At 35.1% G+C, this 15,454-nt stretch overlaps 1 protein-coding gene and 1 long non-coding RNA gene across 2 annotated transcripts; both read left to right on the forward strand.

Moving 5' to 3' along the window:
* Positions 1 to 355: 355 nt before the first annotated feature.
* Positions 356 to 1,031, forward strand: LOC122149080. Its single transcript, XR_006162836.1, has 4 exons — positions 356 to 398; positions 566 to 647; positions 737 to 838; positions 985 to 1,031. It is a non-coding gene; the product is annotated as an uncharacterized LOC122149080 (long non-coding RNA).
* Positions 1,032 to 5,020: 3,989 nt separating this feature from the next.
* On the forward strand, positions 5,021 to 15,419 carry LOC109113429 (chromogranin-A-like). Its single transcript, XM_019126221.2, has 8 exons — positions 5,021 to 5,300; positions 6,020 to 6,069; positions 7,174 to 7,267; positions 8,910 to 8,978; positions 9,233 to 9,316; positions 11,673 to 11,963; positions 13,429 to 13,787; positions 14,856 to 15,419. Exons 1-8 carry the CDS (start codon positions 5,255 to 5,257, stop codon positions 14,937 to 14,939), a joined length of 1,077 nt encoding a protein of 358 aa, XP_018981766.2. The 5' UTR covers positions 5,021 to 5,254; the 3' UTR covers positions 14,940 to 15,419.
* Positions 15,420 to 15,454: the final 35 nt, after the last annotated feature.

Genomic DNA, 15,454 nt, shown 5'->3' on the forward strand with positions numbered 1-15,454 from the left:
AAAATCAAATAAATGCTGTTCTTTTGAACTTTTTATTCATCAAAGAATCTTGAAAAAAGTTTTCACAAAAATACTAAGCAGCACAAAAGTTTCCATCATTAATGATAATCATAAGAAATGTTTCTTGAGCACCAGATTAGCGTATTAGAACAATTTCTAAAGGATCATGTGACACTAAAGACAGGAATAATGACAGTTATTTTGCCTTGTAGCAATAATTAACACAATTACTGTTTGTACTGTATTTTTGATCAAATAAATAAAGCCTTGGTAGTATATTTTTGAACATTTTCTGCAGGTGTGCTGGTGTGTTGGTTGATGTTGTACGTGTTCTGGATATTGAGGATGTGGGGGATGAGGGAAGTACAGAAACCCACGCCAGGATGTCTGCTCCAAAGGTACAGGAAATTAAATCAAGCTTTCAAAATTGAGAAAAGAGAGAAAATGGTGTCATGGATGATGACTGCACATGAAAAATGCTAGTCATTCTTTAACTGTCTTTAAATGTTGATGTGTAAGTGCTACAGGATCATTTCTCTCCTATCCAATGCTCTGATCTCTCCAGGTCATTCTGCTCCTGTCTGATAAATCCAGCTGCGGGATCTGCTGATCTGAAGGAGCTGGTTGGAGTCAACCTAGAATTCCAAGTGTGTTTGCTTTCACAGTTATCGATACAGTTATATAATGAATCTGTAATTTGCTGATATGATGCTGAAGGACATATCTTTCATCTCAGAAAGCACTGGAGCAGCTCTTGTACACTGACCGCTTCTTTAAGAATGACTTTGCTGTAGTTTTGCAGCCGTTCCTGAAACACGCAGATCCTCCAAGACTCCCTGTGAGTAGTGACCACTGACTGTTTACTAATTACTATAATTTATAGCACTTTGCTGCTAGTTTTACATTAAGGTTTAAATGGTAAAGTTTCCATTAAAATAGGAATCTGCTGTTCAGAATTTGTGCTTTATATTTTTCTCTGATTAGAACGGGAAGATTGACATGAGCTTTTTTACTCCGGACTGTTTCCAGTTTGCCTTTAAAGTTCATGATGAGTTGGCAATGGGGATTTGGAAAAGGGTGGTAACAACTTTAACTCTGAACAAAATCACAAAGCTCCAAAAAAAAAAGAATAAATAAAATAAAATAAAAACATAATTTAAAACATTTAGGATGTAAATAATATAAAATTAAGAAAATATTAAATGAAACAATTTAAAATATAAATATTATAAAATTAAGAAAATATATAATATAAAATAAAATGGAAAAGAAAACTGATTAAATAAAATAGTATAGAAAAAAATTAAACATCATTTTGATGAGCAGTGCAGCGCATTTAAGGCACAACAACTGATTATGTGTCATTGTCATACAGGCACAGAATGTCAGTCTAAAATCTTTTCTCTCATTTCTTGTGTGCCAAGTTTCAACTTGAGGGGGAAAAGTTCATGGTGGAGAGCTTTTCAAACCCTATTGAGCTCATTTGCCCCCCTGTGGTAAGACATGATTATAAGTGTAATCTTATTATGCCATTATGTCACTGTAATTACATGATGTGTTGGATTTTCTTGCTAATTCCAATGTTACATGCTTTAAATGTCTTTCATGCTCAAACGGACAAATCCCAGAGTCATCCGTACATTTACACCAGACCCAGTGCTGTAAAATCAGGCCCATCACTTCCCGTAATGCCCCAGTCAGCTGGCATCAGACTAACTGTTCTCTACCTCATCTTGGCTTTCCTTCCACTGTGGTTGGCTGTTAATCTGGCCTCCTTGTAGGACATCCATATGGAGTATCGTGGTACATCATGTCTGCCCACCCGATGTTCTACTTTGGCTGGATATCATTGCTTTGATGGTCTCTGAAGCACTGAGGATCTATTCTGTGACTTGAGCCACTGCAGGATGCTCCATGGTAAAACTGATAATGAGGGAGTAAAAGATAAATAAGTTATCAAAGATGAGCAGGAAATTGGAGTTGGCAAAATATGAAGGCTTGGTTACAGTCAATATCATATTTAATTGCTCTATAGAGTTGCAGTGGAAATGGGAATATTGAAACCTCAGAATAGAAAAATATATGCTAATGTGATGACCTTTTTTGATATACCCAACCAAAATAGCACAAGAGCAGGTGCAAAGCCACTTTTAGCTCAGCGTAATGTTGCTATAATAAATTTAGGTATGAAAGGTAACTGTGTAAGCTAATTCCGGATGGTTTGAATAAAATGGCCAGAGGTTATCCTGTAAACTCATTAATTAAGCCTGTGCAGATAAAAGAATTGATTGTTGAGTGAGAACAACTGTTTTGCTTCGAGAGCATGGTGAAAGTAAACTGTTTGAGAGCTTCTTAATGCCCGCAGTAATAAGATAATTGCTTTGGATGCTGCAACATGAGAAGTGCTTTTGGTCTTCTCAAATAAAGCTTTCAGTAGGGGCACTTACCTGTTTTCCTTCCTTTTTTTTTTTCTTTGAAAGTACGTTTTTACTTAAGATATGCTCTTTCTATACAGCTGAAAGTTCTTCATTACCAATCAAAGAACCCGTCTTTATAGTTGTACTTAAAGGTGTTTAGCAGCTCCTAAAGTTTTTTGGAAACAAACAAATAATTATAGCAATGGAATTATATTGGTGGTTTCTTCACATTTATGTAATAAATATGTTCATGTTTTGTCAGTCTGATTGTCTGCATTTGACCAAATTTAGCTGAGTGCTGCATAAATATTATTATCATTCAAAGCAGATGTGTTTTGATCCACTTTATACCTCAGAACTGTCAGTGTCTAGGATTGCTAATATTAGCCTGTGTTTCTGTTTAAAAGCCTTTTAAAAGAAGTACACAACAAAGAAACTATCTGCAGATGTTATATTTTGCCACAGGGAGTAATGTCTGTCATTAATGCTTAAAATATAATCTCATTCGGTTGATTATTTGCTATCCCTAAGATCACAAAAGTGAATTTAAGGCTTATTTGTGAATGTCCTGCTTCGCATATCAATTTACCTTTAATCAATTTATAGTTATGGACTGTTGTTTAGGAAGAGTAATATTTGAAATGCTTTTGGGGCTTTGTATTGTACATATATATTGATTTGCTCTCCTGTATTGACAGCTAATGCAAAACTATTGCCTTGATAAATATTAATAATGAAGATGTCTAAGAATATGTGGTAATGCTAATGGCGACAGTCTTCTCTCAGTAGTAAACCATAATGGGAGAGTTTTTTTTTTTTTTTTTTTTTAATTTTTTTTTAACTACATAATACATAAAATGTAATCTTGTCATTTCTAGAAAAGTAGTTATGCAAATTACTTATTTTGTTCAACCATGTACATTATAAAATATATCTGGTTGAATAAAACAGCAACGTTAAGTTTTAAATTTTTCCACAGGGAAAAAGTAGAGTTTATGCATTTTAATATAACTTAATATAAATTATTGCAAACCTCAGGAGCAAATGTGACATATGGTATTTTTTTTTTCTTTTTCAAACTGATGCAAACAGGAAGCAATACATTGTTTCCTCTCTGAAGGATATTAGATGCAATACAGCACAAGCACGTACTCATACTCCTACTGACTGTTCGATTTTCATTCAATTTTAGTGTGTCCAGAATAGAGAAATTGCATTATCTTCTCATTACAAATCAATGGTCAACATGTCTGCTGCCTTGAATTTCTTGCCTTTCTGCAATGTATCTGTTTAACTCAATATCATTTTCCCCAACAGGGGTAAAATGTGTAAACAACTGCTTCTAATGTGCACATTATCAGAGCCCACTAAGGTAGCCTATGAATAATATCATAAATGAAGTCTGATTGGCTCGTTTAGATGCACATTGAGTGGCTGATATATTATTTTCATGAGCCACAAGGACATTTATTCATGTATTGCAATTAACAAAGAAAACTTATTTCAATCAAAGCAACCTATTAAACATTAAAGAATGAGTGGTAAACAAATAATTAAGCTGAAACATTTTATCAGATCTGCACGTGAGGAGCTATAGCTAATGCTGTATAAGTAATTGCATGACGCTCTCCCGTATCTAATAATCTGCTTCCTGCTCACATGTACTCTCTTTCATCCCCTGCCACTCTCTTTCTAATGCATCTTTACTGTACTCAATAAATTAGTTGGTGAGGAAATCACATATGGTTCCCCTGAGGTCCATCATTTACTGTATGCCCATGTTTAATGCAGTCCCTTTTCTAATTGAATTACTTTCTGTATTAAATAGCAGGCGCTACTGACTGACTTCTGTTTGGTATTCAGCAAAACGATTCATGCCAAACAGCCAGCTTCATTAGGGAACAAATGACTACAATGTGATGTTTTTTACTTTATTTTAGTGGAAATCATGATCTTGATGTGCTCAAAGCCATTTTATTTGAGTAATGCTTGGGATCTTGATGAACTTCAAATAATAAGACATCTGTGTGGGTGATATATCTGATTGACATCAGTTTCCTAAAGCAGTTTTGACCCAAATTATATTTTGGGCCCTTCCTTGATTATAAATTTTGATTTAAAAAAATAAAATAAAAATTAAGCTACAGCCTTGTTTTGAAATGCCTAGATTTGGAGTTTCAGGTAAGGGTGATGTTGTAATAAGAAGATGCTTATGCTTTTGCTTGCCTTTAGTCTCAAGCAGAATATTAATAGGTTAAAAATCAGATAAAGCTTAATGATGTGATGCATTTTAAATTGAGAAAAATGGGGGGGGGGGTTAATGGGGGGGGGGGGGGGTATTTATTCAGACGACCCAACACACCCTTCTACAAAATATGGGACCCCAAATATTGAAAAGCATTGTGTATATTGTGAATTATTACAAAGTATAAATAATACATTTAAATAATTCAGCAAAATGTATGAAATTAGAGTAAAAGCAGTTGTTTGCATCCGTATATGCATATAATAATAATTAATATTATTGTAAACTTTTTGCCTATACTATTTAGTGGATGGTGAACTAAGCAGCTGTATTTCATACTGATGTCATTTCCTCTCCATCAAGTCTCCTATATAAAGGCGGCATCGCTGCGGTAGTGAGTAGTGACATTGAGGCGTTGTGATCCGGCGAAACAAATAATAGCAGGCGCCTTTTGCGCATAATGCATCCATAAATCAGCCAGTGTTTTCATTCACTCCGAGGGAAGGAAAGTACTAACGTTAATTCGCTTTCCTCTTTCACGACGGTTCATCACTTTTAAACAGAACGGTTGCCTGCACTTCGCAATACGAAAATGATCGCACGAGGATGCGCTGGTCTCGTGTTGCTGGTGAATTTTGGTAAGTGTGCAAGATGTACAAATAACCACGTAACGTGTTAAGTTATTGTGGGAATACTTAGTGGCATTTTGGATGATGTATTGATTCTGTTGACTGTACATTTAATACATGTGAGCTGTGCAATGTCTCTGTCAGCACCAAGGACAGCGGATTAAACACTTGTGAGGAGCACAAAAGGCTTTTCACATTTGACAACGAAATCGTGGTTTATCTTGTTACATGCTTTACTGTGGCAATACTTCGTCTTTAGTAATTAATCATCTTAGAGATTTCGCATTGTAAACCCGGGGTTAACGTTCTTATTTACATAGGCTATCTATAAAGTCATTAACATTAATTAGACAATACAGCAAGCGACCAGTTTTGATAACCCGCATGTCTACTGTATCTGTGTAAATCTCCCCACGTAGATCCACACTAGTTGATTTCTAACCTACCGTTTACCGTCGTTGTTAGCAGCGCGTGAAAGTTTACATGAATTTTAATGAGATGAGCTCTGAAGCAGTTTATGATTGGTTGTCTGTTGCTAAACGACTTGCCTACCTTTGTTACTTACCCAAAAGATTAAAACTAGATTTCACCCAGGGTTAAAAAAAGAAGACATTTAGTTAACCCAGGTTAAGTATAGGTTGATTTGTTATATAATAATAATAATAATTATTATTATTATTATTATAGCATTGTGTTTTTGCTTATCAAAGCTATCTGTCTATTTCTAGTCTTCTCGGTACCTGTCTCTCCAGGTCACATGGATGATAAGGATGTGAAGGTATGAGTTTATAAATCACTGTCTTAATAAACAAAATGTTTGAGTTTAGCTTCACTACTGTACAGTATTATTTTAATGTGTATTTGGAGCAGCCTTTTGGACCATAAGGATGCACAGAATGGCAGCAGCCATAGTCCATGTTGTCAGGAAGTGTGGAGGAAAGCAGCATAAGTGAGACAGTGACTCAACAACACGATTTCAATTTAGTGACAGCTGGTGCCATGTGTGCTTACTCAGATGAGGCTACCAACTACAGATGACTGCAAACTGTGCTTTTTAACTACTCTATGATGAACTGAATTTAAACTTAAATTGAAGTTGGGTTGCGCTCATTTAACTTAGCTGAGCTGGTCACATGTTTCTTTCTTGTCCTTGCTGATGAGAAACGCCTTAAGAGAGGGTCTGTTTTGACACTAGAAAATTCAGAAATGTGTGCAAATCTGAAGTATTGGGGCCATGTCAAGTTGCAAACAGATGCAGTTCTTCTCTGTAAAATTATAATGCCATTTCAGCAACACTTTGGCCTTACTGAGAGAGGCTGTTTTTCCCTGACAGCAGAGAAATGTTTGACTTTGGGGCAATATGGCGCCAAACAATACACAGAGACAGGCGAGAGAGTTGAAAGCACTGAGGAGGAAATGACATTGATTGAAAGTGAAATGTAAGACAGTAAGGATGGCTAGATATGGGGGGTTTGAGATATTGTTGGCATGCTGCATCTCTGTCCTCTGTCACATTGATCTCATGAGTGTGTGGAGTCCATATATACACACTACCGTTCAGGATGCATTACATTTATTAAACACATATTTGAAAGGATCATGTGACACTGAAGACTGGAGAAATGGCTTTTAAAAATTCAGCTTTGCCATTGCATGAATAAATTACATTTAAAAAAATATTCAAATAGAAATATTATTTTAAATTTTAATAATATTTTACAGTATTACTTTTTACTGTATTTTTAATAAAATAAATGCAGCCTTGATGAAAATAAGAGACTTCTTTCAAAAACATTTAAATAAGTCACCAACACCTAATTTACAAAATAGTTTAAAAATGTCCAGCCATTTCCTGTCCTGATCTTTCTCTGTCTTTGTTTAGGTGATGAAGTGTATTGTGGAAGTAATTGCAGATGCTCTGTCCAAGCCTCATCCCATCCCAGTGTCCCAGGACTGCCTTGAAACCCTCAGCGCTGGTGAGTGCCTGTATTAGTGACACCTGGACTACTATTATTTCCATATATTAATCTGCACTTGGGTGCACTTATTCCTTATCATCAGCAGTGCCTTTTCCGATATGATCAATATATGCCATCATTGCTGGTGTGAATACACGTTTCTTATAGTCGAAAGTTAAAGGGAGAGTTCACCCAAAAGAAAATTGTTATTAATTACTCACCCTCATGTAGTTCCAAACCCGTAAGACCTTAGTTCATCTTTGGAACACAGTTTATGGTTGGAGGAATCATAGTGTGAAGTTTTGGCGTGCACTGTTCAGTGACATTTCAGGGTCTTTTTCCTTAATACTTTAATAGTTAGAAAATCAATCATTCTATTAGCAAGCCAGGTATTGTTTCTGAGATGACGCGTACAACAGTGAAATCAAACACCCTGTGAGAGGCTTACACAATGAGTCTAGTGAAGGACAGAGACTGACAGAAGGAGGAGGAGGACCGATAATTTGAGAAAAGCAGAATTTAATTAACACACTGTCAAATATTATTATTATATTATTTATTATTTAAAAATAAATATTTTTAACAGGAAAAGTATATAAAATTGTGATACTAAAAAAAATTACTTAACTGTTAGTTACCTTATCAAATACAGTAAAATTATGTTATATTATAGATAATAATAACAACAACAACAATAATAAGATAATTATTATTATAACATTAATTTTAAAAAAGTTAAAAAAAAAGTTGATTTAATTTGAATCTTAACAAAATATTGTTACAATTATAATTATTATATTTAAAAAAATAAAAAGTATTAATCACCTTATATAGAATTAACCACTTTATGATTCATAGGGAAACGGACATTCTCAAGATTCACTGTTTAAACCCACCTTTTTATTATTAATACAGTAAGAAAAATAATTAAATGGTTCAAATAAGTTAGTGTATTAAAATTGTATTATTAAAAAGACATCACAGTTAACTAAAACTAAAACTGAAAAAACATAAAAATTAATACTTGAAATAAAATAAATGTTAATTGAAATAAAATGTGTATATATATATATATATATATATATAATTGTTTGTTTTTATTTTAGCCAGTTGCCAAGGCAACATTTCTCATTTAGTTTAACTTGATGCACTAAAATAACTAATGATAAAATAAGACTGATATACGGACACCAAAATGCCATCCCCTAATGCTTGTCCATTATATGTCAATTCTGTATTTTTTTGCAGTAATATTCTGGCTACCACAGCTGTCAGTTTTCTATCCTAATTTTAACAGATTGTGAAGAAGTTTGGCAGAGAAATAAGGCGACAGACATTTTGAGAGAGAGTAAGGAGTCGAGTGAATAGCATAGCCACAGAGTGAGCAGCCGACTCTGCATTCACTCTTTGTCGGTCAGCAGAAAAGGAAAAGCATGACTCAACGTTAATTCAACGCAAATCTCTCCTCTCCCCTTTTTTATTGCTTTCACTTTCTTTCTTCTCTCTCAGTGGGCCTGATGATTAATAGTGCTGCTCAGGAGAAGGCTGTACATTTCAGGGCAATTAATGCAAATAATGTAAAAATAAAGTAAAGTGCTGACTGCAAAAAGTAGGGTTTGGAGTTTGGAACTGTCCGTGAGGTGTACTGTGTATTTTCCAGATGAGAGGCTTGTGAGCATCCTGCGCCACCGCAGCTTTCTTCAAGAGCTGCAAGATATCGCTGTGGAAGGTAAGAGGCAGATGCTTCAGATCCGATTGGGACAGCATGAACCAACTCTCTTTCCTATGGAGAAATGCTAATGGCAGCAGAATGATAGTTGGCTGCTAATGGCTTTTTTGGCAGCAGTAGGTCATTTGAAATGTAGAGCAGATAATTGTATACCACTGCTGATGAACTCTGATAGAGAATCCATAGATTCTGTTTTATTGCCAAGAAGCTGCTATGTCCACTTGTGACTGTGTTTCAACCAAATTGCTTCTCAGGAGCCAGTGAAAGAGCACAGAAACACCTAGGAGACACACCTGATCATGTGACCAGCCTCTCCAGAGACATGAAGAAAACTGCAGGTGAGATGAATCCACTTCTTAATTGCTACATGACTCTATGCTAGTTCGTTACATCTTTCTTTATATTCCCATACAGAAATGTCATATATGCCATATATGTTACCTATAAGGTGATTTGTATGGTATAGATAAATGTTAATATATTGTTCCAATTTCTAATAGGTGTCACGTTTTTACTTCTTATGACAATATATGGTCATTTAATATATATGACCCTGGACATCAAAACCAGTCTTAGGTGTCAATTTTTCGAAATTGAGATTTATACATAATCTGAAAGCTGAATAAATAAGCTTTCCATTGATGTATAGTTTGACAATATTTGGCCGAGGTACAACTATTTGAAAATCTGGAATCTGAGGGTGCAGAAAAATCAAAATACTGCGAAAATCGCCTTTAAAGTTGTCCTAATGAAGTTCTTAGCAATGCATATTACTAATCAAAAATTAAGTTTTGATATATTTACGGTAGGAAATGTAAAAAAATATCTTCATGGAAAATTATCTTAACTTAATATCCTAATAATTTTTGGCATAAAAGAAAAATCAATCATTTTGACCCAAACGATGTTTTTGGGCTATTGCTAAAAATATACCCCAGTGACTTAAGGCATATATATATATATATATATATATATATATATATATATATATATATATATATATATATATATATATATATATATATATATATATATATATATATATATATTACATTTGCATATGGGTTGTTGTGTGTATTTATTTATTTATTTGTGACCCTGAACCACAAAACCAGTCTTAAGTCGCTGGAGTATATTCCATTTTCCATGAAGATATTTTGTAAATTTCCTACCGTAAATATATATATAAAAAATTGATTAGTAATATGCATTGCTAAGAATTCATTTAAACAACAAGCGATTTTCTCAGTATTTTGATTTTTCTGCACCCTCAGATTCCAGATTTTCAAATAGTTGTATTTCGGCCAAATATTGTCAGATCCTAATGAAACATACATCAATGGAAAGCTTATTTATTCAGTTTTCAGATGATGTATAAATCTAAATTTTGAGAAATTTACCCTTATGACTGGTTTTGTGGTCCAAGGTCACATTTATTAACTTTTATGTGCAGACTTATACATACTTTGCATATACGCGAAAAAAGAAAACATGCTAGCATTGCTTTTCACCCTTCGAAGTACAGTAGACAGTCATCCAGTACTCTCAAAGAACATTTTAGTGTGAATCACTGTGTTCTGCTCTATAGAGCTGCACTTTGCAGCATTCTGACAGAATCAGGGCAGAGGGCACATCTGTCTCTTTAGTATGAATTGTTTTTTGTTTGTGAAATTGCACACTACCAGTGGTATGATCCTGAGCTTGTAAAACTTCTTATGCCCACCACACAGGACTTCTGTTTAAGTATGTCATAGCTCAAGTCTGTGGGCACAAATGTGTGGGTGCTAAATATCATTTGCTAGTGTCAGACTCAAGTAAAACACTGATTATGTTTTAAACTACCCCTTAATTTGTGAGTGGGTTGTTGTCAGTGTACTTTTCATTTGACCGCATCCAAAAGTGCTGACCTTGAAAATTGTGTCATCTGTTTCTATCATTTGTTTGCATTAAAAATACATTTTCATCCTAAGCAGTGCATCCAACTCGACTCATATAAAGCCATGTAACTCTCCTTATTCAGGGAGGTAAGCAGTCAGTGGTCACAATGTGACCTTTTTCCTGAGGTTAACATATTGGGAACACACCATCTATATGTTCTTTTGCAAGTACTGCACTGCTGAGGTCAGACAGATTGATCCAAAGAAAAAACATTTAAACAGTCTGTTCCACTTCCATTAAAAGGCAGTGTAGCAGAATTCATCACAAATGAATCAAACCTAAAGGCTTAGAACATCAAGACCTGAAAGAAACAGAAACCAATCTCAATAAAAGAATAACACACATTATTTAATAAATGCTGAAATTAACATTAGCTAAGATTAATAAATGCTGTAGGAGTATTGTTCATGCTTAGTTCATGTTAATTAAAGTAGTTAACTAATGTTAACTAATGAACCTTATTGTAAAATGTTACTGAGGAATCAAAGTTTCCTAAAAGAAAAAAAATCTTAAAATATATCACATTATATTTCATATATGAATCAAACCTGAAGGCTCTGACCTGAACCAAATCCAGTCTGAATAAAAGAATGTCACACACTATATTTTTCACAATTATTTATTTATTTGTTTGTTTGTTTTCATATATGAATATATTAATTTATTATAATATATGAATGCACCAGAAAGCTTTGAACGAACACAAATCTGAATAAAAGAATAACACTATATAATTAACGCTTTACCATCCTACAGATGATCAGTCAATGTTGGTTGCCATGGATAAACCAGAAGAAGATGCACAGAAGAGAGGAGCAGGAGAGAAGAGCTCCAGAGAGATGGAGGAGACAGAGCAGGAGTCTCAAAAACTGAACCAGATTGCTGAGGAAGAGGAGCGTGAAGAAGAAGATGAGAGTCTTGGCAAACACATTTCCAACATAAACTCGGAGCAGAAGAGAGAGTCACAGGAGGAGGAGAAACAAGAGGAGAAGAAACACTCCAGCTTGGAAAAGGAGAAGGAAAATGATCCGGTTTACCATAAAGATGGTAATGATGAATGCGATATGTGGCATGCTATATGTACTACTTTCTGAGTTTATCTTTGAGTTGAAAGCCTTATTCATTATGATATGATGTAACAAGCAATATTCTGACTGTAGATTAGGTGTAATGGTAACGCATGACCGGCCTGGGACCTCTCAAATTCAGGGACCTTCTGCTGAGAAGCTTGTGATGGCTCGACACCTGGAAACAAGCCACTGCAGATGTACAACTGATGGATGAATAGTGCTTGAATGTGTGCCAGAAAATTCTACCACAATGTGAAATACACAAAGAAATGAGAAATGTCACTTGTTCCAGACTCCTCCACAGAGCCAGCAGAACACAATGATGTTCAATACTACTAGATTTTCTGATTTATTCCGAATCTGACACTCTTGATTAAATTAATTTTCAATTAATTTCATTCCAGTTTGATTCATTTGGGTGTATTCCAGCTATAATGTCCACTTTGCTTAAACATGAAAAAAAAAAAAGATCTCTCTGCTAATGCTGTAAATAACACAAGGCAGTGTTTCAAACTGATAGCTTTTTAAAATGTTTAAATATTTATTAAAAGAACTGACTCAAAAGAGCCATTAATTTCAAGAATCAGACTACACTGATTGTGCTGTATGTTTTTGATTCACTACCAGCTCATAAGAGTCATTATGAGCATCAAACATCTCAAAATTGTTATTTGGCCAGTACATTTGTGACATGGCCTCAAAGTCCATGATCAGGTGTGAACAGCTTTAAGCCCAGCAGATAGTGCTCCCACTAACGATTTGTCACTCGCCTACATGATCAATAGCAACATATTCACTACTCCTTGAAAAGTGTGACTATGAGTAACAGGGATGTCCATTCAGTTCATTTAACAGACACTAACTTATTTCGCTGAAGAGGTTGGGAATAACAGCAGGACACCACAAGGTTAAAAAGAGTCAGGAGGGATGGGGAATGAGGATTGATAGTGGAATTTAGCAGTGTTTCATGAACAGGACGGTGTGACAGTGACTTCTTCTATGAAATGAAATCCATGCTGCACTGTGGCCTGCTGAATTGATTCAGTAATTGATGCTGGAGGCCATCCAGATCAGCCAGCTGCCTGTGGCTTGTTAAAAGTGGCCCTCAGATCTCAGAGGAACTTGGTGAAAAACATTTTAGGTTAATTTGTTTTAGTGTGTTTGTTAATAGAAGCAATGATTTGGGAAACTGTGTTCATTAGTACAGATAGAAGGACAGGACAGGGGCTTATATTTCAGGATAAGAGGCATCAAGCAGTGAGCCGTGAGCTGGCAAGAGTAAGCTTTTCATTTAGAAGAGTGCTGGGTTCGCTGATGCTGCACTGAAGTAAATGTGTGTGTGTGTGTGTAGAATAATGAAAGAGAAGACACTGAGATAGAGAAAATAGAGAAGATACAACATAAAAATGATAACTTTGTTCCATTTCCACACTTTGTTCCAGCCACAGATGATCATGAAGCGAATCCCGACGTGAAACAGTCCATCATGGAGGACAGCAAGGAGCACAAGGGAGCTGAAACGGAGAGAACACATTCAAAAGAAGAGCAGGAAGAAGAGGAGGAGAAGAAAAGAGAGGTTGGAGTGAAGCGCTGGAGTCGTGTGAGAAAATTGTCCCATAAGAGAGTAGAGGCAAGCCCAAAACTGGATGAGCACCGGGAAGCACCACACCACTCTAAGGAGAGAGAAGATCAAGAGGGGGAGCTGTGGAGGAGCCCAGAGGAGCAGGAGCTGCAGCTCATGGCACAAACTCAAGCACAGGACAAACGAGATGAAGAGGGCAGCGGCAGCAGAAAGACAGGGGTATGAAACTTAGTTGCTCTAACCTGTTTTCTTAAAGGTTAAAAAGGTTGTGGAGCACAAAAGTAGAATTTTCTGAAAATTCTTCACACGGCTCTTTCAGTGAATCCATGGTTCATTGTGACCATGTTGGTCAAGCTCCAAAAAGGACAAAAACAAAAACCATCATGAACATTAAAATAGTCCATATGACTCTAAATCATCTGAACTCATACTATAGTTTTGTATAGATATTTTAAATTTAAACTGTTTTAAACTGCAATGTAAAACTACATTTTAACAGTTTCAAATAAGTTTAAGGCATCACATATTGTACAGTATGAAAAACTATTATTCATTTTGATAGTCAACAGTTTGATCATTTTTTTTTCTTTTTAAGTATTAACTTTGAGTGATGACAAAGGTAATCTAAATGTAAAAATAGGGGTAATGAACATGCATAATCGAATGACCAACATCGGCCAGTATATTTATTTGTAATTCTTTAATATCGGCAGATTTTTAGAGAATTATTCCTTGATGCTCAGAAAATGGGGTCAGAATGTTTTTGTGTGTGTATGTGTGTGTGTGTTTAAAGAAATTACTGAAAGTTAGAAGTTAGAAGAATGCTTAAATTCATCAAAACTTATCATAAAGACATTTACAATGTTAGAAAATATTTCAAATAAATGCTGTTCTTTCAAACTTTCTGATGATTAACGAATCTTGAAAAAAGGCATCACAATGTCCACAAAAATATTAAGCAGTAGAACTAGTTTCAGAAGTGATAAGAAATGTAAAAATCAGCATATCAGAATGATTTCTGAAGAATCATGTGACACTGAAGACAGGAGTAATGGTTGCTGAAAATTCAGCTTTGCCAGCATAGGAATAAATTACATTTTAAAATGTATTAAAACAGAAAACAGTTATTTTAAACAATTAATTTTACAATATTATACATGCAAATAAGAAACTTATTTAAAACAATTTTACTGACCCCAAACTTTTTATTATGTATGTATACGTGTAAATGTTCATAAAGCATTTAAAAACTCATTAATGGCCTGAATTTCTCTCTTTTGTCATCAGGATGCTGAGATTGAAAGTCTGGCTGCCATTGAGTCTGAACTGGAGAGTGTGGCTCAGAAACTTCATGATCTGAGACGAGGCTGAGCCGCTCCAGCTCTTCTCTTTCCACTTTGCCCTTCATCTCTCCTTCAGTAGAAAGGCATGTTAACTGGAGATGAGGCTCTCACCCTCTTGCTCAGTCCACAGCAGTGCAAGCTCTTATCTCAGCGCCGCAGATTCTCAGCTCATTCCCTCCATGTGTAAAATGAAACCTCAAAGTAACTCCTCTGATGTCAAACATTCAGAGGTCCCTTCACTTTTTCTCCCAGCTCCTCCGCTTTGCTTTATTGTGCTTGTTTCCTGATGAAATTTGGGCATTGGAGTACACTTAATGTAAAACATATGCCACTGTGAATTATCACACTAGGTTGAAATTTTAATATACATAAGGCTACAAATCTGAAAGGTTGCTCCTGATATTATGGAGTCTTATGATCCGTAGGCAATAATGTTTTTATTAGATATGGTGACACTGTTATTAAATGCTTTTTGGGATTCAAGAAAATAAATAAAGATCAAAAACAAGTGTTTCGAACTGATTCCACGCAATGTGCAACGTG

Source organism: Cyprinus carpio, chromosome A20 (genome assembly GCF_018340385.1).
Source record: "Cyprinus carpio isolate SPL01 chromosome A20, ASM1834038v1, whole genome shotgun sequence".
Classification (NCBI taxonomy): domain Eukaryota; kingdom Metazoa; phylum Chordata; class Actinopteri; order Cypriniformes; family Cyprinidae; genus Cyprinus; species Cyprinus carpio.